General features: G+C 39.8%; 2 protein-coding genes across 2 annotated transcripts in view; both read right to left on the reverse strand.

The window, feature by feature from the left end:
* Positions 1–230: 230 nt before the first annotated feature.
* Positions 231–23,615, reverse strand: LOC129638442 (fibrous sheath-interacting protein 2-like). The gene is made up of 7 exons (XM_055562861.1): positions 17,028–23,615; positions 10,506–10,994; positions 9,251–9,351; positions 7,840–7,886; positions 5,105–5,148; positions 2,920–2,986; positions 231–400 (listed from the first exon to the last, which is right to left on the reverse strand). Exons 1-7 carry the CDS (start codon positions 23,394–23,396, stop codon positions 288–290), a joined length of 7,230 nt encoding a protein of 2,409 aa, XP_055418836.1. The 5' UTR covers positions 23,397–23,615; the 3' UTR covers positions 231–287.
* Positions 23,419–27,964, reverse strand: part of LOC129639570 (fibrous sheath-interacting protein 2-like) — a 61,303-nt gene continuing 56,757 nt past the window's right edge. The window contains exons 16-17 of the mRNA XM_055564708.1: positions 23,578–26,434; positions 23,419–23,446 (exon numbers count right to left, since the gene is read on the reverse strand). Coding sequence (XP_055420683.1) covers positions 23,419–23,446; positions 23,578–26,434 — 2,885 coding nt within the window. The remainder of the gene's footprint in view (positions 23,447–23,577; positions 26,435–27,964) is intronic.

The following is a 27,964-nucleotide window of genomic DNA, read 5'->3' on the forward strand; positions in this document are numbered from 1 at the left end:
AGTTCTCATCTTCCCAGCAAGGCTGCAGGGCCCTCAAGAGCAGAGCTTCAACCCCACACTGCTTGCTAGATGGATCTCTATGTGACACAGAGCTGCTCTTTTCATCCCAAAATGCTTGTCAGAAGCATTTATCAAAACCCTCCTTTTCTCCAACTGCCTTTTTATGTTTTCTTTGCTCTTATTTTCAATATTTATAAGAATCAGTGTGTAGGACACAATGTCAGCTTTAACAACCATTTATTTTTTGAGGAAGGTCAACATGCTTATTGTTATTGGGTATTACAGTCTCACTTTCTCTCTTGGTGAGGGGGTGAGGGTGAAGAAGGTTTCCGAACACTGGTGTTAGATCTTGAAAACACTTCAGACCTCTGTCTAGAGGAAGTATGGGGCTTTTCAAAGTCTGTGAACAACCAAGAGAGAAATGTGATCAGTTACCAGGCTTTCCAATTGCTGTCAGGCCCCGGGGAGTGATCATTTAGGATTCAGAAATAAGTAGTTATATAATAGCTTTTGTTTTTAAAAGTGCTTTCACAAAGAGTAGTTTGCTCCTTCTGACAGCCTTTGGAAGAAAGCAGGAGAAACCCAGTGAAGTCAGATGCCTTGTCTAAGGTCACATGGGTAGCCTGATGAGCTAATTCCACACAAGAAGGTAACTTTCAACTCTCAACAGTACTGGTGTCCATTTCAAAATGTCCAGGCAAAAGCAGCTGTGCACTACAAAAGGCTAGCATTTCTCACTCAGTCTGGGAACATTTTCAGTTGTCTGACCCAAGTGATCTGTTTGTTTGTGTGAGCTATACAGGACTTGAGTGGCCAATAAAAGTCTTCATTTGGACTCATTGTTCTATACCACTTGTCTTGTGCAAAGGGCTCTTAAAGCATCTAATAGTTTATGTTAACAAAATGATTGTTGTATCTGTAAGGGCAGAAATGAGCATTTATCTTTGTTGCTGATGAATTGTGACAGGATGTCATAAGAAGACACAGGGCAATAAAGAACATACCTTCTTATTTCTAGTAAAAGATATGGTTCTCCTAGACCTCTTGCAAATCCTCAGTTTTTCTCTTTAGCAATATAACCTTAGGAACCTCAAGGATCTATGATTAAAACTAAGGTGAAGAAGTGAAGAAGTAGTGAAGTCGCTCAGTCGTGTCCGACTCTTTGCAACCCCATGGACTGTAGCCCAACAGGCTCCTCAGTCCATGGGATTTTCCAGGCAAGAGTACTGGAGTGGGGTGCCATTTCCTTCTCCAGGGGATCTTCCCGACCCAGGGGTCGAACCTGAGTCTCCTGCATTGTAGGTAGACGCTTTACCGTCTGAGCTACCAGGGAAGGTTCTAAGGTAGCAGATAGCAAATTTAACCCCAAATAAAGGGGAGTAGGAATAGTTTAGCTCTTCAGATCAATAATGCAGTACTGGAATGTGCTGATAGTTTAAACAAAATAAGAACCAGGAAATTAATAATGAAAAAGCCAAAATTTGCAAAAGTAAAGGCTTGAATGGAGAGATCTCTTCTGAAAAAGTAAGACAAAGACTTAGTAACAGAATTCAAGCATATACTGCAAGGCCACATTCTGAAAATCTTGAGGGGAAAAACAAAGCTTTGTTTTTGCAATTTGCGGGTCTTGTTAAAAATGTAGATGCCTGGCCACCATTTCCAGGTCTCCTTCAAGACACCCTGCTGCTGCTTTGATCTGCTTTGTGGGCAGCACCATGGACTTCACTTGGTTGGTACTGGTCACTCTGAAGAGAGAAATGTACCTGGGTGTTTATGGCCATGACACATGCCAAGGGCTAGGGAATGACACGTCGTACCATGAACTGATTTTGATTCCCCCAAAATCCTATTCGTGAAAAATAAGCTGTAATGAGCCTGTGTTGGTCCAGAAGTCCCCTCTTTTGGGGTGGGTTTTCCTAAGCAGGTATCATTGTAATTTCAAATTCAATGTAAATTCTCCTCTGTGGGGAGCTTTACTACTTTGAGCACCTTAGCACAGGGTGAGCCATTTCTGCATTTCTTCCTCCAAAAGCCCTTATCAGAGCAAAAATAGGTTATCTGAACTGCTTCTCAGTGAACTCCTCTAATGTGTAGAACCTACAGGGTTGGGAGGAGGCATCCCCATCAAACTAAAGTCACAGAAGAATGTGATTTTACTCTTTGACTGGACATGCTACTTGGAAACCTAGATGGGATCTTTTCTACTTATCACTGAACTCTGCAGGCAGTTCCTGGTCACCGCTTAGTTCTGAGATGTGGTCCCTGTTTGGCAGGAAAAAGAATATGGGATAGAGCCTCAAGACCTGTGATGTTTGAGCCCTGGCTCAGCCACCTGCTGGCTGTGCCACCTCAGGCAGGTCATTTGCCTCCATTTTCTCCTCTCTGAGAGAGAGCTTCAAGACTTGCAAGGAAGCATGGTATGATCAGCTTTAGTGACTTACCTTGTCGATATAATGGAAATGGTGCTTCACAGGGTGGATGTGAGAAAAGCACTTAGCAGAATGCCTGGTACATGGCCGGTCCCTAATAAATGTTACTTCCAGTACCTGTCACCCCTTTGCTGTGAAGTTTAAGTCAGAGAACTGCATAATAACCTGCAAATTGCAATCTACATACATACTAAGGGAGAAGGAAATGGCCACTCACTCCAGTATCCTTGCCTGGAGAATCCCATGGACAAAGGAGCCTGGAGGGCTACAATCCATGGAGTAGCAAAGAGTCAGACACAACAGCGACTCACATACACACACACATACATACTAAGTCATATTATCTCATCCTCATATTGGTGGTGGGTGGGTGTGCTGCAAGGCAAGAGCCACTCAATGTGATGGGCAAGGGGGGTGAATGATCAAAACTCCTCTATGTTCAAAATGACATAATTGAGAGCTTCATTCTAAAATGATAAATTTGTTGTACCTGAAGTGCCATCGTTTGAGGAATATTGGCTGGTCCGGTCACTTCTATGTTGATAGAGGGTGAGAAACTGCCAAGACAAAGGTGAAATACTAGCTTAAGCCTCTGCCCTTTGATGGACAGCGAACACTAGAAACCCTGAAGGGAGCACAACCATGGTGGCATCATACATAGTAATCTCAGGGCCCCTCAGTCTCAAAGAATTATCTTCTGGGACTTTGGTTATTCCTAGGCATGACTTCTCATAATTCTTGCTAATTAGGACACCCAGGATTGGCGCCAGACTCAGACAAGGGCTGCCCCTGGCGGATAATTTCAAGGGCTCACGTGTCCCAGGTCACAGAACAATGTCAGCCATGCTGCCCTTCCCCTCCTGGAACTTGGAACAAATAAAACATTTTCGATCCTTCTCTGAGCAAAGCTAATGATAGTGGAGGTCTTAAGGGAAGGAGGAGGCAAGGGGAGGTCCATTTTACTACCCCAATCTTCTTTGAAATAATTCTTAACCATTGTGAGGTCTGGAGCAAGAAAGTGGTAGTGTGAGGTTGCAGCAGCCTGGAGGGGGCAGGGCGGAGATGGTGGCTCAGGTGCTGGCTTTGCTCTGTGGACCTTCCTCACCCCCTGGAATGCAGAAGCAGCAGGGTCCCAGAAGGGCCTGCAGTAGGCTGGGGGAGGTGGCTGGGCTAGGTGTGCCATGGTGAGGGCGGTTAAAAAGGATGGGGCAAATCAGTGAAGGCAAGATGAGAGAAGCATGAGAGATGAGAGAAGCTCTCCACACCAACACCTATCATTGGTATGGAGAGCAGAGTATTATGGTGAAATTTTGGATTTGAGGCAGTTTATGGATTAAGATACTGAGGATAGGATATATAAAGGGATAAACTGGGACAGAACAATCTAAGGGACTGGTTCTCAACGTTGGCTGTACAACACAACCATCTGGAGAAATATTACAAATAGGCATGCTTGGACCCCGCCCCAAATGAACAGGAATCCCTGGGGCTGGGGCAAGCATTCTCTTTTCTAAGTTGCCTGGGTGACTCTAGCATGAAGTCAGGTTGAAAATTCCTTATCTAAAGGAAGGAGGGGAAGGGGCAGATGCTACTAAATGGCCAGACACAAGTCTGTTAACTCAGTGGTTCTCAACACTGGCTGTTCATCAAAATCACCCAGGGCCCAGGCTGCAACCCAGACCAACTGAATTCGAATCTCTGGGGATGGAATGCTGGGCGTCAGTTGTTAAAGTTGATTCCAGGGTGCAGCCAGGGTTGAGAACCTCTGCTCTGTCTAACAGTTCCCACACAGGGCTGTCCATCAGCTTTATGGGGGTAGGAGTTGAGGCACTCCTGACTTAGTTGAAATTTGACTCTGATGGTGCTAAGGCTGTTCTTCTGACAAACATTTATTGAGCATCTACTTTATCTCAGTCCTATGTTAGGTGCTGGGCATACAGTTATGAGTGAAAGAGACAAGCCCTTGCTGTCATGAAGCTTATACTCAAGTGAATCCTCTGCCAGAGGATGAGGGCAGGAATATTTGACAGCTTTGTTTACTTCTGAATCTCTAGCCCTTGGCACATAGTAGGCACTTGATGTTGAATAAATGACTAAATGGTGATCTAAGTGCTGTGAAGAAAATAATGCAGGATAAGGGGGATGGTTTATGATAATGTGTGCGTACACGCATGCTGGGGGATGGTTAAAGTGAACCAAGAGTAAAGCAAAAGTAATACAAAACAGAGAGGAGGATCTAGGAGGATCTGTAGTTTCAATCTCCTCAGAGACTTCCTAAGAGGGCTTTAGGTGGAGGGAATTTCCTGGGATCACACTAAGGAGTGGGCCAGATTTTTGGAAAGCTGCCTAGCAAGGGTACCCTGCAAAGCAGATGGAGCCAGCGTTCACTTCCCTCAGCCAGCGCCCCTTCCTCTTTGAAGCATCTGTTCCCTCCCTGCCCCCACCGGGCCTTCCAGTTCAAGGGCCTCACTCCTTGCATGCCATTGTTCTCAGGTGCTAAGGGGCTTACCCTATGCACTTACTCGGGGACAATAACTTCAACCAGGGGTTGGCCCCAACTGGGAGTGCTTCCTGAGGCCCCTTAAGGCACGCCACACCCTTACTTTAAGGCACTCCCTCATTTCTGTCAGGGTTCCACTGGCTCACAGTGAGGGGAGCCAGTGAAAAATATTTACCTCAAGACTGCTCAAATTCTCCAGACATGGACATTCAAGACTTTCTGTGATCAAAACACAATATTGGAAAACAGTTATTTCTGAGACATGTACACATTTTGGCACAAAAATAACCTCAATAATTTCATCAGAGAATCGCAGAAACTAGGCAAGCAGAAGAAACCGAAAGAGGTGAGATCCTCAAATTCTGGGCACAGGTCGTGGGGAAGATGCCTCTAACATGCCAAGCTCATCCCATCTAGGGTCCTTGCACTTACTGAACTCTGTGTGTGGGACCCTCTGCTTCCAGATCTTCTTGTGGTCACTTCCTTCCCGTTATTAAGATCTGATGTTTCTAGACTTCTTGGACCAAACTAATCTAGTCAGTCATTCTGTATCACTTGGGCTCTTCTTTATTATTTTTTTTCATATTCATTCATGAATTTCACAAATATGTACTGAGTATTTACTCTGTGCTTCTTTTGTAGACACGTGGGGATACAGTGAACAGAGAAAAATCCCTGCCCTCATGGAACTAACATTCTAGGGAAGGGAGAGAGTCAATAAACAAAATTTTAAAAAAGCTTTCAGATGGTACAAATGCTAGGGATAAAATTAAAGCAGGGAGTGCTGGGGTGGCATTGGGGTTTCAGTTTTAAAGAAAAGTGTTCAGGGAATTTTTGACTTTGAATATAATATTTCAGCAAAGATCTGAAGAAGATAAATGTTCATGTGGCTGGAGTGGAGTGATTAAGAGGGATCATAAAGAGAGGTGGTCAAGACAGGTCACCAGGAGGGGCGAGTGGAATCCAGACCATGTGTGGCCTTGTAAGCCATTGTAAAGACCCTGGCTTTTATCCTGGGTGAAATGGGAAGTACTTATTCCTATCCAGAATTATTGTGTTTATGTGCTGTACTCAGTCACTCAGTCCTGGCCAACTCGTCACCACCCCAGAGGAAGCCCTATTGTGTTTATATCCCCTTCCCAATTAGAAGGAGGTGAAGACTTTGTCTCTCATTCGCAGCTGTATCTCCACAACTTAGAACAGTGTCCAGCCCAAAGAAAGTGCCCAGTGACTCTGTTGAATGTGAATGAATGCATGAACTGGACAGGTGCAATATTAAATATTACCACAGGATACCTATATCTAAGTGTGACTCACTGCAGTGAAGTTGAAGAAAACAATGACGTTGAGTTCAGATTTAGGAGACGTGGGATCTATATTCTGACTGACAGTATGACCTTGGACAAGTCACTTTCCTACCCTGAACCTCGGTCTCTTCAGCTGTAAAATAAGGTTATACTAGCTACTTTCTGGCTCTGACAGCCTATGATTCCATAATACAGGAAACACACCAGTGATGTATCATCCTCTGATGATGACCTGTTTATGGGATTCTGGCAATTTACCTCCATTCTATGATTCATCTTTTTTTTTTTTTTAATTTTATTTTTAAACTTTACAATATTGTATTAGTTTTGCCAAATATCGAAATGAATCCGCCACAGGTATATCTGTGTTCCCCATCCTGAACCCTCCTCCCTCCTCCCTCCCTATACCCTCCCTCTGGGTCATCCCAGTGCACCAGCCCCAAGCATCCAGTATCGTGCATCGAACCTGGACTGGCGACTCGTTTCATACATGATATTATACGTTTCAATGCCATTCTCCCAAATCTCCCTACCCTCTCCCTCTCCCACAGAGTCCATAAGACTGATCTATACATCAGTGTCTCTTTTGCTGTCTCGTACACAGGGTTCATCTTTTAATGAATGTTATTCCCACTCTCAAATGGAGAGGATATATTTCTTGAATAACTTCCTGAGTGGGTGCAGGCTTGAAACAACCAAGGCCAACTCCAGCTCTGTAGTTGGAGTTTTCAGGCCATCTTTACAGTAAACATGATACCCCTACCTCAGTGCTGTCCCACTGTTAGAGCCACATTGATCCTTTGAGCTTTAAAAGAATAGAGGACCAAACCCAACTCATAAATAATGAGTCAGTTTTAACAGAGACAGAATTAAAGTGGGGTCCACCCTAGCCAGGATTTAATGTAAGCAAATAAATGTAGGTTTCATTTTTAGCTTTAAAAGCTTTTAAATATATTTTACTAGGGCTAACCTAGTTATATCAGAGAAGGCAATGGCACCCCACTCCAGTACTCTTGCCTGGAAAATCCCATGGACGGAGGAGCCTGGTGGGCTGCAGTCCATGGGGTCACTAAGAGTCGGACACGACTGAGCGACTTCACTTTCACTTTTCACTTTCCTGCATTGGAGAAGGAAATGGCAACCCACTCCAGTGTTCTTGCCTGGAGAATCCCAGGGACGGGGAGCCTGGTGGGCTGCTGTCTGTGGGGTCGCACAGAGTCGGACACGACTGAAGCGACTTAGCAGCAGCAGCAACCTAGTTATATAAAGCAAGCATACATTCTTAAAGAGATTATTAAATCCTAGTAGCATGGGCTGTAGTCTACATACAGATGTGATAAACCTTTATTTCCTGGATATTTCCCACAGGATCATGGTAACTGTAAACTTATAGTCACACTACATACTTTTCACCACAATTATTAATGGAATCTTACTAGCGTTTCAGAAAAAGCAAACTAGTTCATCACACTAACTGGTTAACTGACACTGATTCCTCCAATTTAGATCAGCCTACTGGAAAACTCAGTATTTGTCAATGTGATGAACAAACTCTCTTTTTAAATACAATCTAATTTAAAGTAAGAAAAGAAATCAATCCAACCTTCTATAACCTTGGCACTTGGATCTGTGGAATGGTCGTCATCAAAACTAAAGAAAAGATACAAGACATTTCATTTTCTTTGTATTTTATATGAAGGAATGAATAATGATTAATGAATAATAATGACTGTTAAAGAACCATCTGTGCAAGTCTTTATTTATATAGATGCAAACCTGGCATGGTATGTCAAAATAAAAATGACAGCTACGTTGACTTTGGTTTTGTATGTTCCCACTTGTCTTATGCAATGATACCAATAGTTGAGATTTGCCTGCAATACTAATTATGTATGTTAAGACAAGCGTGAGTGGAGATAAAGCCAGTGGTGGGCCAGGAGTGGATGTCCTAAAATGGCATCGGGTCAAAAAGAACCCTTAATTTCATGGTGCCAGGTGGAAAAGGATATAGTTGGGACAGGGTGGATTTTCTTCCTTATGCCCTATTTCTCCCATGATACAAAGTGCTACTGTTCCGAGCTTATGGTTACCAGCGGGGAGGGTGGGGTGAAGGGATGGTTAGGGAGTTTGGGATGGACATGCACACACTGCTGTATTTAAAGTGGATAACCAACAAGGAAGTACTGTATAGCACAGGGAATTCTGCCCAATGTTATGTGGCAGCCTGGATGGGAAGGGAGTTTGGGGGAGAATGGATACATGTATACATGTATGGCTGAATCCTTTTGCTGTCTACCTGAAATTATTACAACATTGTTCATTGGTGATACTCCAATATAAAATAAAAAGTTTTAAAACACAAAAACAGAGTGCTACTGTTCCCAGTTTGTGAATATTCTTATGAACACAAGGGCCATTTTAGACATGTTTTGGCTTTTCTAGAAAAACTATTAAGACTTCAGTGTACTTTGTTCCTCCCTGTCCCTATACATACCACATGGTCCAGCCTTTCTCTTATAGTCTTTTCCAACCTGGATGGTCTTATCTAAATCTTATCCATCATTTAAAGCCCGACTCCAACTCTAATGCTTTTGAGAATTCTTCCCTGAGTGCTCTAATTTACACTGCCCCTCTATGTCCTTGGGATTCTTCTGACACTGCCACCCTGCTGAGCATTTAGGTACATACGTGAACTAAGTGGGGACTGTTGACTCAGAGCCTGTCTCCCAGATTCAAGAACCTAACACATTTAAAGACTCAAAGTAACTAAACAAGAAAGCAGATCCCAGGAGAAGAAAGTAGAGACCAGATAAATAGGAATAGGAGAAAAGATGTGAAGGGAGGGCCCAGGAAGTAAACACAGAGGGGAGTTAGGGGAAGGAGTGAGGGGAGATTGAAGGGCTAAACTGGCTTCCTCACAGGTTTACTTGAGGGGCCCATTCTTCCCTTCAACATAATCTTCATTTCAGATTTCTATTTCCTTAGCCAACTAGTATTACTTTAACTGACTGTACCTAGAAAATGAAGCCAGATCTTCTTCAGTATATGAGGATGCACTCATCATTCTATGGATGAAGTGATGTGTTGGTTCAGTGCTAGGTCTCATTTCTGTTTCCTGGAAAAATACAAGACACAAAAGAGTGTTTATAATAAATAAAACATACCACAACATTTCCTTAGTTATCTATATAGCCAGCATTTCTGACCAGGCACACTTTGTTTGCTCATGAGATTTCACATGGCTTTCCAGTAAATAAACAGATCCCAATACATAGAGTTTGTGCAAGGCTATTGACCTGATGAGCTCCTGAACTGGCCAGAGTCATAGTCCTGTGTTTTGTTTTCTCTGGTCCATTGCTGCTTCTGAGTTAACTGGAAAGAAGTAAAAGTGAAAGTTGCTCAGTCATGTATGACTCTTTGCAACTCCATAGACTGTAGTCCATGGAATTCTCCAGGCCAGAATATTGGAGTGGGTAGCCTTTCCCTTCTCCAGAGGATCTCCCCAACCCAGGGATTGAACCCAGGTTTCCTGCAAATGGATAATCCATGGGATTGTTTTACTAGGAAATTCTAAATCATGTGTAATCCACATACATATGAGTAAGGTACAATTTTTGGGGGAGGGCTAACCCAAGAGGTCAGTGAGGCCCAGATCACAACTAGAAGGGTACAGAACTAGGGATAAGAGCTAGAGTTTATGGGCTGTTTACAGGGGGAATATTCAACATATTCAACTAACAAGCTGGATAAGTAATTTTTAAGAAGATAGTTGGTTAAATAACTTTCCCCAAAGTCACATAGCTACTAAGTGACAAAGCCAGAATTCAAACCTAGATAGGCTGAATTTGCATGAATGTTTTTACTCCCCTTCAAGTCCATCTTCTGGTCCTGCCCACTGGAATGGAGTTGGTACACACAAAACTTCCAATGAATATTTACAGGGCAGTACAGTGTACCAAAACCCCCCACAACCTAGCATTTTAAATAATTAGCTTGTGTTTCTCCTAACCAGTTTCTATTTTCTGTTTTTCTTGTCCTAAATAGCCTAGGACTCTTTCCATGATCTGTTTTTCTTCAATTGAGGCTCCTGGCTTCATCTGTTAATCATTTCCCTTTTGTTGTAAATATCATCAGAGCTGGGAGAGACTACATGGGATCCAGTTGATGCCCTTATCTTCCTACCCAATGTGTATTACTTGGACTAAGTTTGTGAAACTCTCTACCCTTTCTATAGAAACCTGGTCACTGATAGTTACATTTCTCACTTACGCTCAGTTGTGTCTTTTTCTCCCAAGACGAGTTTGTGACAGTCAAGCATTCTGAGGCAGTTACATCAATGTTAGAATCAGTTCTTATTAGTGTCTGTTCAGATTCCGTCTGTTTTGCTGGTGACACTTCAGTCATTATAGTTACACTGGATTTGGGCTGACATTTTCCTACTGACAAACATTTTTTCAGACTGCGATTGCTAGTCGGTGGCTTAGGGTGAGCCACTGTGCTGGTAGTGAGCTTCATGTCTTCTTTTACTTGATCTTCAAGTGGGCTTTCTGGAAATTCTTCTTCTTTTATAACCTCTTGTAAAACAACTTCATCTTCATCAGAAGCTAAGCTTTCTTCTTTATTTTCTAAATTTTCTTGACTAATATCATGAGTTATTAACCGAATGATAAGATCTTTTTTGTTTTGGACATCTTTTAAAAGCTCCACTTTGGTGATGTCGGGCTTTATTAAACTCTGAAATGAATTCCTACTACAAATCTGGAATTAAAGAGACAATGAATGTTAAAAAACAATCAATTCAGTCATTTTTGCTGTGGTTCTATTGTATTGAATAGTAAGGCAACTTTCACATGGTTTATATTTCAATTTAGTAAAATTACTTATCTTTAAGTGCCTTTTACTAAATATTAGTCATATGTTTAAAAGAAAAAATAAGTGAAAATCATAAGCAATATTTGCTCTTTTCTAGAATTCTTTTTTGTATTCAAGATTAACAGTCCAGTTCAAAGAAGAGACCCTAACTAAGGTTCCTCCTTTTGCTTCAAATTTTATAAGAAATGCAAAATGCATACTTTAAGTACACTGTTCTCATCATTTGCTTTGAAAGTCTTATAACAGATTTAGACACGATAACATGTTTTTCTGAACTCCTTACTAGGGAACTAACACACCAATCTAAATAAAGAAATTTTCATGAAAAAGACAAAGTGTTGGCTGACCGGGATTTTTAAAACTGATGAATAATGGCAAATTGTGAAGGACTTTGAATGTTCACTCCTCACCCCTCCAACACCCTAATCCTTGGAACATATTTTCCAAAGGAAGCTTCAAAGAGTAAATTTTCATTCTCCTCACTTCCCTAGTCAAATGTTACTTTCCATTTTGCAATGTTAAAGACAGATTAAGGAAGAGACCATTACAATTAAACAAATAACTTTTCCCATTTCTGTAGCCTTTTGATGATGCCACAGAACTTTCAAGTTAATTTGAGTTATCAATCTTAGATCCCTCTGTAACACTGCAAACCAGATTTTCAGATAAATGCTGCCTTAAAGAAATATCCTTTGTGCAAAACAAAATTAAAGAACTTCTGTAAGAAATGGAAATAATCAATTTTGGTTATCTGTGCTGGTGGAGGGAAAGGGGTCAAAAAAAATAGAAAGATCATTGTATATGGCTTTGGAATGTGAATGTGACACAGTATGAGCTTTAATAGGCATGTGTCTGGTGTATTAGGAAGTTTTGGTACCTCAAAATAGCAAATGAGGCCTGGCTTGTAGATTTCTGACAGAGTTGTCTGGGTTTTCTAAACCGATCTATTCTTTCTGTAACCCTCATCCTCATGACACTGCTATTCAGATAGCTGGAAGGAATCAAAACAACTGAAGCATGCTGCGCTACCTGTGTCTACTGTCTTTAAGGCAACTTTCACTTCCCTTAAGGTTAGCAGGGGTAGTTGTTTCGGATTAGCTATTCTCTTTCCAAGGTAAGGAGCAATGGCTGCGCTTTGCTGGAGCAGCCGTGAAGAGATACCCCATGCCCAAGGTAAGAGAAACCCAAGTAAGACGGTAGGTGTTGCAAGAGGGCATCAGAGGGCAAACACATTGAAACCATACTCACAGAAAACTAGTCAATCTAATCACACTAGGACCATAGCCTTGTCTAACTCAATGAAACTAAGCCATGCCCGTGGGGTAACCCAAGATGGGCGGGTCATGGTGGACAGGTCTGACAGAATGTGGTCCACTGGAGAAGGGAATGGAAAACCACTTCAGTATTCTTGCCTTGAGAACCCCATGAACAGTATGAAAAGGCAAAATGATAGGATACTGAAAGAGAAACTCCCCAGGTCAGTAGGTGCCCAATATGGTACTGCAGATCAGTGGAGAAATAACTCCAGAAAGAATGAAGGGATGGAGCCAAAGCAAAAAGAATACCCAGCTGTGGATGTGACTGGTGATAAGAGCACGGTCCGATGCTGTAAAGAGCAATATTGCATAGGAACCTGGAATGTCAGGTCCATGAATCAAGGCAAATTGGAAGTTGTCAAACAAGAGATGGCAAGAAGGAATGTCGACATTCTAGGAATCAGCGAACTGAAATGGACTGGAGTGGGTGAATTTAACTCAGATGACCATTATACCTACTACTGCGGGCAGGAATCCCTCAGAAGAAATGGAGTGGCCATAATGGTCAACAAAAGAGTCTGAAATGCAGTACTTGGATGCAATCTCAAAAACGACAGAATGATCTCTGTTCATTTCCAAGGCAAACCATTCAATATCACAGTAATCCAAGTCTATGCCCCAACCAGTAATGCTGAAGAAGCTGAAGTTGAACGGTTCTATGAAGACCTACAAGACCTTTTAGAACTAACACCCAAAAAAGATGTCCTTTTCATTATAGGGGACTGGAATGCAAAAGTAGGAAGTCAAGAAACACCTGGAGTAACAGGCAAATTTGGCCTTGGAATACGGAATGAAGCAGGGCAAAGATAAATAGAGTTTTGCCAAGAAAATGCACTGGTCATAACAAACACCCTCTTCCAACAATGCAAGAGAAGATTCTATACATGGACATCACCAGATGGTCAACACTGAAATCTGATGATATTCTTTGCAGCCAAAGATGGAGAAGCTCTATACAGTCAGCAAAAACAAGACCAGGAGCTGACTGTGGCTCAGATCATGAACTCCTTATTGCCAAATTCAAACTTAAATTGAAGAAAGTAGGGAAAACCACTAGACCATTCAGGTATGACCTAAATCAAATCCCTTATCATTATACAGTGGAAGTGAGAAATAGATTTAAGGGACTAGATCTGATAGATAGACTGCCTGATGAACTATGGAATGAGGTTCGTGACATTGTACAGGAGACAGGGATCAAGACCATCCCCATGGAAAAGAAATGCAAAAAAGCAAAATGGCTGTCTGGGGAGGCCTTACAAATAGCTGTGAAAAGAAGAGAAGCGAAAAGCAAAGGAGAAAAGGAAAGATATAAATATCTGAATGCAGAGTTCCAAAGAATAGCAAGAAGAGATAAGAAAGCCTTCTTCAGCGATCAATGCAAAGAAATAGAGGAAAACAACAGAATGGGAAAGACTAGGGATCTCTTCAAGAAAATCAGAGATACCAAAGGAACATTTCATGCAAAGATGGGCTCGATAAAGGACAGAAATGGTAGGGACCTAACAGAAGCAGAAGATATTAAGAAGAGATGGCAAGAATACACAGAAGAACTCTACAAAAAAGATCTTCATGACCCAGATAATCATGATGGTGTGATCACTGACCTAGAGCCAGACATCCTGGAATGTGAAGTCAAGTGGGCCTTAGAAAGCATCACTATGAACAAAGCTAGTGGAGGTGATAGAATTCCAGTTGAGCTATTCCAAATCCTGAAAGATGATGCTGTGAAAGTGCTGCACTCAATATGCCAGCAAATTTGGAAAACTCAGCAGTGGCCACAGGACTGGAAAAGGTCAGTTTTCATTCCAATCCCAAAGAAAGGGAATGCCAAAGAATGCTCAAACTACCGCACAATTGCACTCATTTCACACGCTAGTAAAGTAATGCTCAAAATTCTCCAAGCCAGGCTTCAGCAATAATGTGAACTGTGAACTTCCTGATGTTCAAGCTAGTTTTAGAAAAGGCAGAGGAACCAGAGATCAAATTGCCAACATCTGCTGGATCATGGAAAAAGCAAGAGAGTTCCAGAAAAACATCTATTTCTGCTTTGTTGACTGTGCCAAAGCCTTTGACTGTGTGGATCACAATAAACTGTGGAAAATTCTTCAAGAGATGGGAATACCAGACCACCTGATCTGCCTCTTGAGAAATTTGTATGCAGATCAGGAAGCAACAGTTAGAACTGGACATGGAACAACGGACTGGTTCCAAATAGGAAAAGGAGTACATCAAGGCTGTATATTGTCACCCTGTTTATTTAACTTATATGCAGAGTACATCATGAGAAACGCTGGACTGGAAGAAACACAAGCTGGAATCAAGATTGCCGGGAGAAATATCAATCACCTCAGATATGCAGATGATACCACCCTTATGGCAGAAAGTGAAGAGGAACTCAAAAGCCTCTTAATGAAAGTGAAGTGGAGAGTGAAAAAGTTGGCTTAAAGCTCAACATTCAGAAAACGAAGATCATGGCATCTGGTCCCATCACTTCATGGGAAATGGGGAAACAGTGGAAACAGTGTCAGACTTTATTTTTCTGGGCTCCAAAATCACTGCAGATGGTGACTGCAGCCATGAAATTAAAAGACGCTTACTCCTTGGAAGGAAAGTTATGACCAACCTAGACAGCATATTCAAAAGCTGCAGCCATGAAATTAAAAGATGCTTACTCCTTGGAAGGAAAGTTATGACCAACCTAGATAGCATATTCAAAAGCAGAGACATTACTTTGCCAACAAAGGTTCGTCTAGTCAAGGCTATGGTTTTCCAGTGCTCATGTATGGATGTGAGAGTTGGACTGTGAAGAAGGATGAGCGCTGAAGAATTGATGCTTTTGAACTGTGGTGTTGGAGAAGACTCTTGAGAGTCCCTTGGACTGCAAGGAGATCCAACGAATCCATTCTGAAGGAGATCAGCCCTGGGATTTCTTTGGAAGGAATGATGCTAAAGCTGAAACTCCAGTACTTTGGCCACCTCATGCGAAGAGCTGACTCATTGGAAAAGATTCTGATGCTGGGAGGGATTGGGGGCAAGAGGAGAAGGGGACGACAGAGGATGAGATGGCTGGATGGCATCACTGACTCGATGGACATAAGTCTCAGTGAACTCCGGGCGTTAGTGATGGACAGGGAGGCCTGGCGTGCTGTGATTCATGGGGTTGCAAAGAGTCGGACATGACTGAGCCACTGATCTGATCTGATCTGGTTCTCTTTCAAGTTCTTCTGGGCTATAAGAGATAGTTAAACTACTGATAAAGGATGTAAGAGATGAAAGCAGGTAACCAAGAAGAAGAACTGATGGGTATGTCTGCAGATGGTTAAGAAGTAATGACATGAGAGTCATGTTCTACAGTTTAGACAGATTTTGTGCCCAAGGAATTACTTACATATAAATGAAGACTACTAAGTAAATACTAATGTAATTTTGAAACCCAGAGAGAAAAGGACATTTGAGAGCTAGAAAGGACCTTTATCTAGTCCAAGAAACTAAGGACCAGGGAGATTTCCATCAGTGTATGACAGTCTCAGTATTTGGAACCAAAAAAAAGTACCCATCAATGTATTCACTAGCTCTGAGACTTAGTTCAGTGAGTTGGAAAATGGTGTTAAGGAAAACATGCTCCTGGGCCTAGGCTCCAGGCAGGCTAGTTCCATAGAACTTTGCCCTGTTTGTGAGCCACAGGTGTGTGAGTGCACAGTGCAAGAGGCTCATTTACACCTAGGGGCTTTGGTATTCAATGAGAAAATGGGGTCGGTCAGTGGAACTCTATCTCCTGGCAACACTGCCCCCAAGATCCGTAAACAGAACAAACTACTTTTTCAAATAGTTGCATTGTACTAAGGACAGCATTTTGGCAATTCAGATCCCCATTACTGAAGTACATTTGGAGCCCAAATATGGGACTGCAGAGAAACTAGTTCATAAAAATAGCAGCACAAAGACAACTGGATCCAGAACAAGGCTAGAATGGGAAAGAAACTTAGTTTGTGCTGAGGATGTATATAGAGAACTGGGAAACAAAGGGAAAAAAAGTGAAATAAGAAGAAAACTCTAAAGAGCTTTTGGTCTAATGTTTGTTGATAAATGTTACTAAGTGAAAATAATACTTCTGAGGAGCTTTAAGATTGAGGATTTCAATCCAATAGAGACTAGTTTAGCTGATATTCTAACTGGCCCTTTTGGACTCATATGGTACTATGACAATGTATATCCATTAAAAAGAATTGTGGTAACTGTCAGAATTGTATTTCCTCTGAGTTGCCAAATGAAAACTACAATTCCAATCAGCTCTGTTTGCTATTAAGGGTGTTTCTCTGCACTCCCATTCTTCAAGAAATGGCAGTTCAGTTTGACTGGCTACTGGAAACTAGCCTGCCACCTTTACATGAGCCACATTGCTGATGGGGTTAGTCCCAGGAAAGCAGAGGATTGTACTGGAGGAATCAGAGTCCCTAATTCTACTGGGCTGGGCAAGAGAAATTGACCATACTTTACAAGTGCATTCCCACAGACCTCCCTGAAAAAGGAAATCACAGAAGGACGACAGACAGGTCTTACTAATTGCTCATTTCTTTTCACCACTGCCTTTTGCACTTACCTCTAAAGGCTTTACATTCAGTCGTCCCATCTGATCCAAATAAATGCGTTTTTCTTTCTTTCTGTTTCCCGCAGCAGGTATCTCAGTTGAGTAACTCTTCCCATTTATTGATGCTCTTCTCAGTGTTTCAATGCTGTGTCCAGTTCTAGCTAAACACTCAGTCTGCAGCTTCTCAAGAGACTGTGTTTTTATAGAAATGACCCCTAAGTGCTCTGCAACAATGTCGGGATCAATATTAATTGGTTCTTTGCCAAGGTGAGGAATTATCCTAACCGAAAGCTCCTCTTGCCTTAAACCTTGATCTAACCCTTTTTGCTCTAGTCCAGGTTCTATTTTGATAGCACGCTCATGCACCTTTTCAACAATTCGATCAATGTCCAAATCACCAAAGAGATTAGCACATGGATCTCCTGAGCTAATCATTGCTAATGGACAACTGGAAACTTTCCTGATAATTAAAGAAGCCATTTCTTTAGGAAAGATGTAGTTTGTATCTTTCATATCATGATAAAGTTCTTCATGTGTTCCAGATTGTTGTAGTACACAATTATAAACAGAATCAACCATCTGAGAAATAATTTCTATGCTTTCTGGATTTAAAAAGTATTCTTCAGGATTGGCAGCTACAATACGAATGTTTTTCCTGGAAATTTCAGCTGTCATGGATTTTGTCAATTGAGATGCAATTTTATTTAACTCAGGCTTTGATAAGTTTTCAGCATCTTTGCTTGAGGCACTTGGCAACTTGACTAGTTTAGCCAAGAACAAGGCAAGTGTTTCCTCTAAAAACCTGGCATCTAATACAGCCTCTTTTTTGGTTGGAGACTTTTTATTTGACTTCAGATCATCAATAATCTTAGCCACCTTTTCCATAATTTTGACGGGTTCTAGAACTAACTCTGAACTTGATGTTTCTTCCTGTTCTTGAGGATGAAATTCTGAATTGGAAATTTCCTTCACCATTAAAAATCCTATTATGTCAGAAAGGACATTGCTCTTCCCCATTAAATCTTTGTACACTGAAATATGGGAGCCAGAGTGCTTTAGAACAGTGCTATAAACAGAAGTAACGACTTTTTCAATAGTTGCACTGTCTGTTAAAGACACAGTGGAGGACTCTTTGACCTGTGGCACTACTGTAATATGACTTTGAGAGATATATTGTTGAAATGAACTCAAGATTTTTGAGCTTATTTTTTGCATTTCAGCGTTCAGAAAATTGTTTTGTTCCTTATCTGCTTTTGGAAACATAGATAGAAGCTTTGACAAAAACTTGACAGCAATTTCTTCTATTATGTTAAAAGGCAGTTTGTAAGCCCGGGATGGTTGAGGCTGGGGAACTTCACTAGTTTGGGTAACACCTCTAAGGATATTGTCAATAGTACTATCAATTTCTGTACACTGAAGTGGTGTTAGTTCTCCAGAAAAATAGTTTTGTAACTGATTTCCAGTCACTTCCTGTACAACTAAATTAACTATGGCTTCTAAAAGGATTTTGCAACCACTGCTAATACACTTTCGTATGCTCTCTTGAGATCCAAATTGAGGCAAGAGATTATTATAAACAGTTTGAACCACTAACTGAATAATTTCATCATCATTAGGATGTAAGGATTTTACATACTGTATAATCATATCTTCATCTTTGGAGATCTCTGTTTTAACTGTACTTGCTAACTTCATTTGAAGGAAATCTAACTCTGTGTACAAATTATCCTCAGACATTTCTGTTTTAGCATTGGCTACTGCTGAGAAAATTCTTGATAGAAGAGAAGAAATTATCCTTTCTACAAATTCATAAGGCAGCATTATGGTATATGGTGATGATGTCTGACATTCTTTGCAGGCTGTCTGGGCCACTTTATGGACCTTTTTCATAACCTTCTTAGATTCTAGAGGCAAACATTCTGGATCTGAACCCTCATCATAAAATAGCAAGTTTAGCTGATACTGAAGAATTTCTTCTATTACTGCATTAGCTAGCCTTTTTGCTAATTTTTCAACATTAAAATTTATGTCCTCACAGATGGAGTCCTGAGATCTATAATCCTGTAAGATATTGCATATAGAGGAGTGAACAATCTTATTGACCAACATTTTATCAATTGATGGTATTTTAGCCATAAAAGGTGTCTGACCTGAAGAAGGTACTTTAGTTGTAGGTACCATGTTATGTATGGGTGGTATATTATCCATAATTATCTTTTTCTTGGAAGGTCTTTTAACCACAGACAGTTCTTTTTGCCTGAGAGGTGCTTTATGAACTGCTGAAACGTTATCCTCTGATGGAAGGAACTTAATTCCTTGATCTGGGTTTAATACTTTAATTTGAGCATCTGAAAACTCCTTTAACAGGGAATCAATCAGTTTCATAGCCATGCCATAGAGCTCAGCTGGATTTACATCATTGGTTACATTTTGACATGCATCATATGTATCCAGTGAAGAAGAAAAAATCAATTTGTTAACTATTTCAAAGATAACATCCTCTAAAAAGTTAGCAGGGAAAATCCTGGATTTATTTTCTAGTAGGTTCTGAGGATTGTCCCATTTACGAGGTTGCCTTTGGATCTCATTCTCTTCCTCTTTTGCAGGAGCATTTTGTTTAGCTGAATTCACTGAGGCATGCTGGGCAAAATCCTTGCCACAAGCTTGAGTTACATATGCTGCGTTTTCACCTAGGAGGCTTGGGTAATTTAAATCATCCACTGGTCCTTGGAGAGATGATGTTTCTAAAACATTTCTGTAAATGCTTACAGGGACATTTTGGGCATGTTTAGAATGTAAGATCTGTTTGCCATTTGTAGCTGGGTAAGCTGGAGAATCCCTCCTCTTTTTTTGGATCTCTGTATTTCTCACCTTGGATGTCAGAGATGGTAATTCAAGAGGTATATCCCCTTTTCCTAATGAACTTCCTTTTTTCTTGTCACACTTCTTTTTACCACATATTTCAAAACTTGGTTTCAGGACAACTTTGTTTCCTTTTTTCTTGTCACACTTCTTTTTACCACATATTTCAAAACTTGGTTTCAGGACAACTTTGTTTTTTGTATCATCAATAGCTGGTGAAAGATGTTGATATAGCTCATCACCTCGCCCTTTCTCATCTCTTCTAGACACGTGGTCTTTCTTCTTGATTTCATTCTTTGTAAATGCTGTACCCAAATCTGGCCCCGGAGTATCTTTACTTTTCACACTGGTTGTCGTTGAAGTAAGTTTTGATACGTTCTCATCTTTTCCAATTGAAGTTTCCTTTTTCTTTTCATCCCCTTTCTTTTTCTTTGCCATACCTCCAACTGACTCTAATGCTATGGTAGTTACTTTGCTCTTCATAATACTACTTATATTAATACATATTGGCTGCTGGCTGCTGCCTGTTTTCATTGATGTCTTCTTTTTGAAGTTCTCTTTTCCATTAACTGCTCTGCTGTCTATTTCCAAAGTGTCCATTTTGTTTTTCAGGTCTGAGCTTAGGGGAATACGTGTAGATAACTGTTCTAGTGAAGAAACTGGGTTCTCCTTCAAGCTTCTGTTTATCTTTGTAAAGGTTTTATATGGTAGGTGTTGAATTCTTTGCATGATGCTATCCACATCTAGATATGAAAACAAGGTGGAAGACCGGCCTCCTGAAAAAAGTGGCTGAATCTTGAAAGCAGAGATTGCCTTCTTAGTTAAAGCAGCAACCATCTCTATAACAATGTTACTTCTATCATGTTTCTGAACATTTTTAGATCCATATATTTCTGTCACCTCATCATACACAGAATCACATACTTTATCAACTGTTTCTTTATCTACTGGTGGAAATGCAAACGTTTTTTCAGCATTTGTTAGAACTTTAATTTCGCTTTTCCTAAATTCCCCTATCAGAACATTTGCAAATTTAATAGCCAGGCCCATACTTCTTTCCGATATCTCTTTGTCCTTAGGATTTTCAGCAATTCTTGGTAGAGTATAAAATTTGCGAACAAGGTCAAAGATGACATCTTCCAAAAATGTAGCAGAGTATACAGAAGTCTGGGGCAAGGACTGTATTTTTTCTTTAATGGGATTCAAGAGTTCAATGACATCATCATTTCTGGGTAAGTCACTGGGAAATGATTTTTCATCACATAGAAATGGTTGCAGATGGTGGTCCACAATTTCCTTCATAATGAAACCAGCTATTCTCCCAAGGAATGAGCCTCCTCTTTTGTATGCATCTTTCTGCACTTCATCTTCAAACTTAATTTTTTTAATAATATTGTTACATATAGAGTCAACAAAGTCATCAATTGCCCCTAATTGCAAATTTTCCACATGTTCCTCTGCCTCGGCAAGTCTAATCTCATGTTCAGAAATTTCTGTTATAATATCATCAGTTAGTTTTGAAGCTGTATTCACAAACTCATAATCTGGTGGCACCTCTTCCTCGTTTGGTTCTATTTGAGTCTCAGGTGAAGGAAACATACGTGTCAGAAGCTTGTAAGTCATATTTTCTAAAAGGGAACGAGGCAATACAGTAATGCATGATGGCAAGTCATGGCTATCATTGTTGATGGCGTTGAGTACATTTCTGATGATATTCTTCTCTTGGAGGGAGGAATAGGAAGAAGTTTCTAATTTTCCTAAAACTAATGACTCCACCTGATAATCATAAATTTCTTCTAACAGAAGATGATATATTTTTTCCCCAAAACCAACAGCATCATTTTGTATAGCTCTATAAATATGAAACAGAGATTGATAATCATCTAATATTTTTTCATAAATAATGCTAACAGTTTTTCTAACCATTTCTTTGTATCCTTCTGAAAAATAGAGATTTTCATGCAAGTGATCTGCAACTAAAATTTGTGAAGTGGTGAATTCCAGCACAATTGATTTTACTAATCTTGTAACAATATCTGTAACATTGGCTTTTGCTTTACATGGATTTTCAGTAGCCAAGACATATGAGAATATACAAAGAATTTTGCATAAAAGCTCAGAAATTACTTCCTCCAAAAAGACAGCTGAATTCACGATGAAGGATAATTCTCTTTGTTTAGGATCTATTGCTCTCTGCTGATAAATTTGCTCCACTGTACAAGGAAGAGTTTTATCTCCAGGTAAAAATGACTCAAGATGATGGTTAAATATTTCCCTTATTATATAACTTGCTATTTTTGTTACAGGTATATTACTTATGCCTTTTTTATCTTTTGAAACAGACTGGTATAGCTTTGAATGAGAAATGGCAGTAAAAATGGCATCAACCATAGCCTGGATACTGTTTTCTGAAATTACATTTTTATTTTCATTTCCATCTTTAATGATGCATATTGCATGTTTAGAAATTATTGACATGATTTCATCAATCAGACTCACAACTGTGTTGTTGAAGTCTGACTGCAAAAAGTATGGGTCTTCTGCATTGCAGTTCAATAGACTTATCTGAGATAAAACCTGAGTTACTATTTTTTCCAAATGTGTATGTGACAATATGGTGGTATATGTTGTACAAGTCTGTCTTCGGAGGCTTGATGTATTGATTGTGTAATGAACTCTCTTTATCAAAACATCAGCATTGAGTTTTGAATATGATTTGAAAGGTAGCTTTGCTATGAAATATGGAGGAATTTGGAAATCAAAAACTTCAGCCAGGATAATTTTAGTAAGCCTCTCAGCCAGTGTCTTGGTGTCACTGAAAAAGTCCTTATTAGGTTCCAGTTCATATTCCTGTAAAACTTTGCTATATGCTGCATTGATAATTTTTATCACTGTGTCTCTATCTACTGGTGGCAAACACAATTGTTCCTCAGCATTTTCTAGGGTACTAACTTGAACTTTTGAGAATTCTTCCGTTATCAAATATATGAATTTTTTGGCTGTTTCCAACAGTTCTTTTTCTGAATCTCTTAGTGATTTTGTTTGTACAATACCTAATGCTCTGTGGAATATTTTACTTAAAACTCCAGAGATCACATCTTCCAAAAAGGCTGAGGAGTAAACACGGGCAAAAAAAGAATGTCTTCTTCTTGTACTATCAAAGTATCTATATGATGAAGTAAATGACAACTTTCCGTACAAAAATGGATGAAGATGTTGTTGGCAAATATTTTTAATGATAAAACTTGCTATTCTATCAATAAAAACATTGTCACTGCTTGTGATATCGTGCTCAACTGCTTCTTCAGACCCAGAGTTTTGCCCGATATTTCTGAATGTGGAATCAACGAGACACTGAACATCATCCTCTGAATAAACAGATTCAGTTTCATCTTCATCTTTTGAAAATCGAATCTCATGTTGAGAAATTTTCATTCTAATATCACTGATTAACTTTGAAGAGATTTCACTGTGATTACTTTCTGATCTATCTTTTGGAGTTTTGCTGTATGGAACCATGTTAGATGCAGAAGGAAAGATTCTAGATAATAATTCTCTGATTATTTCTTCTAAAAATGTGTATGGCAGCAAAGTGTTATATGGTGATAAATGCTGGCTTGGCTGGGTAGGTTTAGTGATGCCTCTAAAGATGTTCTGAATTATGTTCTCTGCTGTCAAAATAGTGTAGGAAGAAGCTGACAAATCTCCAGAAAACAGCGGATGAAAAAGATAATCAGATATAGCTGCTACAATTAAATTGGTGATATTTTCTGCAAAAATATCACTGTCTTTGAGTTCTTTACTATCAACAGCCAGCCCATGCTGTTTCAGAACATTCTTATAAACTGAATTGACAAGTTCATCCATGGTGTCTGTATCGACAGTGGGGAATGGCTGCTCTTGGTCATCACGAAGAACACAGATTTTAGCCTTCTTAAAATGGTTGTTTATTGAGTTTACTATTTTTGAGGTCATTTTATCCAAATCACACTCCATGTTATATTTTGGATTGAAGACCTTTGATAATAGTCTGGCAACAATTTCTTCTACAAATGCATTAGGATAAAAGCTTATACCTAGTGATGATGACTTCTGGGGTCTGTGTGACCCTGTGACTTCACCGAGAACCTCTTTAACCATATTTGATATTTCATCCAATGGAGACATTGAATGAGGTAAGCTCTCTTCACACAAAAAGGGTTGAAGATGATTTTCAATAATCTCTTGAATAATAAGACCGGCCATTCGGTCAACCATAATTGGGCTTTGGCTTTCTATGCTTTTCTGTATTGACGCAAGTGAGTCAGACATCTGCAAAATATTATTATAAATAGACTCCACCATATTTTGAAGGTTTTGTTCTGTATATACACATTGACAATCATATTTAGTGAGCCAAATTTTATGCTTTGAAATGGCTAACAAAACTTTATTTATTATACAGGTGGATACTTCATTAAAATCTAATGTCTTTAGGTATTTATTTCCTAAGCATGAAGCCTCTATGGGTGGAAGAATGAGCTGAGATAATAGTCTTCTGATGACATCTGCTAAAAATGAGTAGGAGAGCATAGTGATATAGCCTGTTGAATGTTGACTTTGGTAATTAAGTTCACTTAGGTTGTTTTGAAGTTTCAGTAGTATATTTTCAGCTTTGAGAGGGTGATATGAATTAGGCATGAGCTTTCTTATAAAGCACAATGGGAGCTGGTAGTCTATACTCTCTTTCAATATGCCACTAGTTATCTGTTCTGCTATTGACATGGCAGCATATGCCAGATGATCACTACAGGTAACTTGCAATGTGTAGTCCCATGATACATCATTATAAATGGAGTTACCAATCTTACTAACAGTTTCTTTATAGACCGGTGGAAAACACATCTTTTCTTCAATGTCCCGTAAAACAGTGACTTGAGCAGTATTAAACTCATTCACCACGCAGTTGATATCTAATATATTCATCTCATTAAGCTGGGCTTCAGTGATATTCACATTTTTGCCTTGCAATGAGGTGGTGAGATTAAGAAAAATGTCCACAATTACTTCCTCCAGAAATGTGGCAGAGTACACGCCCGTGTTCATGCCTCCTGGATATTGTATGTTAAGAAAGGCTGTTGCCTTTTTATCTGGTCTTTGAAGAGACGGGAATTTTCCTGAAAATTGCTTACTGAATGGGGTTTGCATCTTGGAATGAATCACCCTAAGATCATCTGATGGTCCTGTCAGAGGTTTGCTATCATAACTCATGAATCGCACAGAGTTTTTACCCTGTTTTGATTCTTTTAATTCTGGCCTTTTTGCTTTGGGGAAACTGGGAAGTCTCTCGCTTGTCCTGTATGTTAAATGTTTGTCTGTAACTGGTGGACTTCTGGGAGGTTGCTGTATACCGCATGACAATTTTTCCATTAAGGATTTTACCAAGCTATGGGAAATAATACTAAGCATAGACTCTTGATCTATTTCTGCCAAATTTTCAAAAAGGTCTGACATATCATATTCCTCAAATGGTAAGCCATAGTCCATTGTTAAACTGGAATAATCATCTATATTTTGAAGTGTGTTGAACAGTTGACCTTCTATTGATATTTTGTCAGAAAGAGGACTATTTGTAAGAAAGTTGTTGGTTGTACATTTTCCCAAAAGCATTCTAATAAGTTTCTCACACACAACATTCAGAAGAAAAGCTGATTTAGGGGAGAGCCCTAGGTTATTTCTAGGAATTCTATGACTTTGTGGGTTATTTGAAGATAGGAACTTTTTTCTTGCTGTTTTACCAGAATCTGTATCCCAATTTGGGCATTCATCTGGCAAAAACAAATCAAAAACAATATTGAAAATTTTGTTGACTACTTCTTTGGATTCAGGAGATCTTAGGCTGCCAACCAGAGTGTTTAACTTACATGCTAGAGAATTTAGTTTACCTTTCTGTATTAGTTGATTAAGTTGGTGAGTAGGAGCTGATTTCCAACCTTTGGCATGTATCTGTCTTTTCATAGTTTTCGCTTTGTTGCAATTGAGCAAACTATGGCTTTTAGGTGTGGAGAGTGATTTGTTTTTTCCTTTCCTGTCAAGGTGATGATTTATTCCTATTTCTTTGGACAGAACATGGATCACTCCTATTAAGAGATCCTGAAAGAGATCACTGAAATCAGCCACAGCTGCTTTTGGGCAATAAATATATTTTGCTTTCATAGAAACCACTTTTGTAACATCTCCCTTTAAAATGTCACTATTTAAAAGGATTTGAATAATGACCTCAGAAATGCTTAAAGCAAGTCCTCTGATAGAAATTGACCGATGCTCAAACACTTGGGAATGAATTAAAATAACCTCGCTATAAGTTGTGTCTTCATTTCTTAGTGATTTCTGTTTTGTTTCACCATCTTTGGTACAATCAGAAATGCTTGAAATTATATAGGAAATAACCAGTTCAGTGAGATGTTCACAAAATTGATTAAGTGAAGAATCAGTGTTGATGCTTCTTAGAGGCTGTTTTGATTCATATTTTTTGCTTAGTAGTGTGGAACTAATAGATACTTTTTCATCAACAGGACCTTGAAATAGAAAACATTGGTATTTTTTTAACATGCATTAAGGAACAATGTTGACCATTCAAAATACTGGCAATATTTTATATATGAATTTCACTGATCAGCCCTGGGATTTCTTTGGAAGGAATGATGCTAAAGCTGAAACTCCAGTACTTTGGCCACCTCATGCAAAGAGTTGACTCATTGGAAAAGACTCTGATGCTGGGAGGGATTGGGGGCAGGAGGAGAAGGGGACAACAGAGGATGAGATGGCTGCATGGCATCACCGACTCGATGGACGTGAGTCTGAGTGAACTCCGGGAGTTGGTGATGGACAGGGAGGCCTGGCGTGCTGCAATTCATGGGGTCGCAAAGAGTCGGACATGACTGAGTGACTGGACTGAACTGAACTGAACTGAACTGAATACCTTACTCAAGAAATAAAAAAACCTAGTCAAGAAAGGAACTGAGTTTTCTTCAAATGTCTATTTCCCACCTGTGAAATCTTTACTTCTGCTGGGAAGCCCATTTAAAATTCAAATCTCTAATTGCTGGTTTCTTCCTTGGCTAGCTATGTTGCTTTAAGAAGCTAGAAATTCTGGGGCAGAAAAATGATTTCTAGCTTTTACTGTTACAAGGCCCTAGAGTGATTCCAGTGATATTTAGAGATTTCATAAATTCTTAAAAACATTCTTGGCTATTTAGCCAACTATCCCATTTGGGACTAAACAGTATATAATAAATTGAACAGGATGAAACTGTTGATGTTTGAATGTGTTGACATATAGAAAAAGCTATTTCATATGGTTTCAACCCAATATATGCATAGGAACATTCATAGAAAAGGAGTACAGATATCATACTTGTAAGCATGGGTTTAGAGAATTATACCTAAAAGACTTTAGGTCAGAACACTGGAACATGAACAGAACCAGAAGTTTAGTGCCACTGTCCTTATAAACTATCATCAATAACTTCAAAGACTTTAACTGTATACCTCAAAAAGAAGTTGGATAATTACAGTCAATTAACTATGCAAGAAAGTGAAAGTCACTCAGTCATGTCTGACTCTTTGCGACCCCATGGATGCTGTAGTCCATGGAATTCTCCAGGCCAGAATTATGGACTGGGTAGCCATTCCCATCTCCAGGGGATCATCCCAACCCAGGGATCGAACCCAGGTCTCCCTCATTGCAGGTGGATTCTTTACCAGTTGAGACTGGGTAGCCATTCCCATCTCCAGGGGATCGTCCCAACCCAGGGATCGAACCCAGGTCTCCCTCATTGCAGGTGGATTCTTTACCAGTTGAGCCACAAGGGAAGCCCAGCTATGCATGAGGTCTGACCATAATGTAAGAAGTTGTTTTTTAAAGAACTTAAAAAAAAACAACCCTCTTGGAACTTCTGTTTGGGAACTGCCTTTAAAGCAGTTTATGTCTCAAGCAAGACATCATTTCATAGCCATACCTCATGCCCAACCAAAATATCCCACTTTAAATTACGCCTATTTACCTCATGCCCAACCAAAATATCCCACTTTAAATTACGCCTATT

The sequence above is a fragment of the Bubalus kerabau genome, chromosome X (assembly GCF_029407905.1).
Source record: "Bubalus kerabau isolate K-KA32 ecotype Philippines breed swamp buffalo chromosome X, PCC_UOA_SB_1v2, whole genome shotgun sequence".
Taxonomy (NCBI): domain Eukaryota; kingdom Metazoa; phylum Chordata; class Mammalia; order Artiodactyla; family Bovidae; genus Bubalus; species Bubalus kerabau.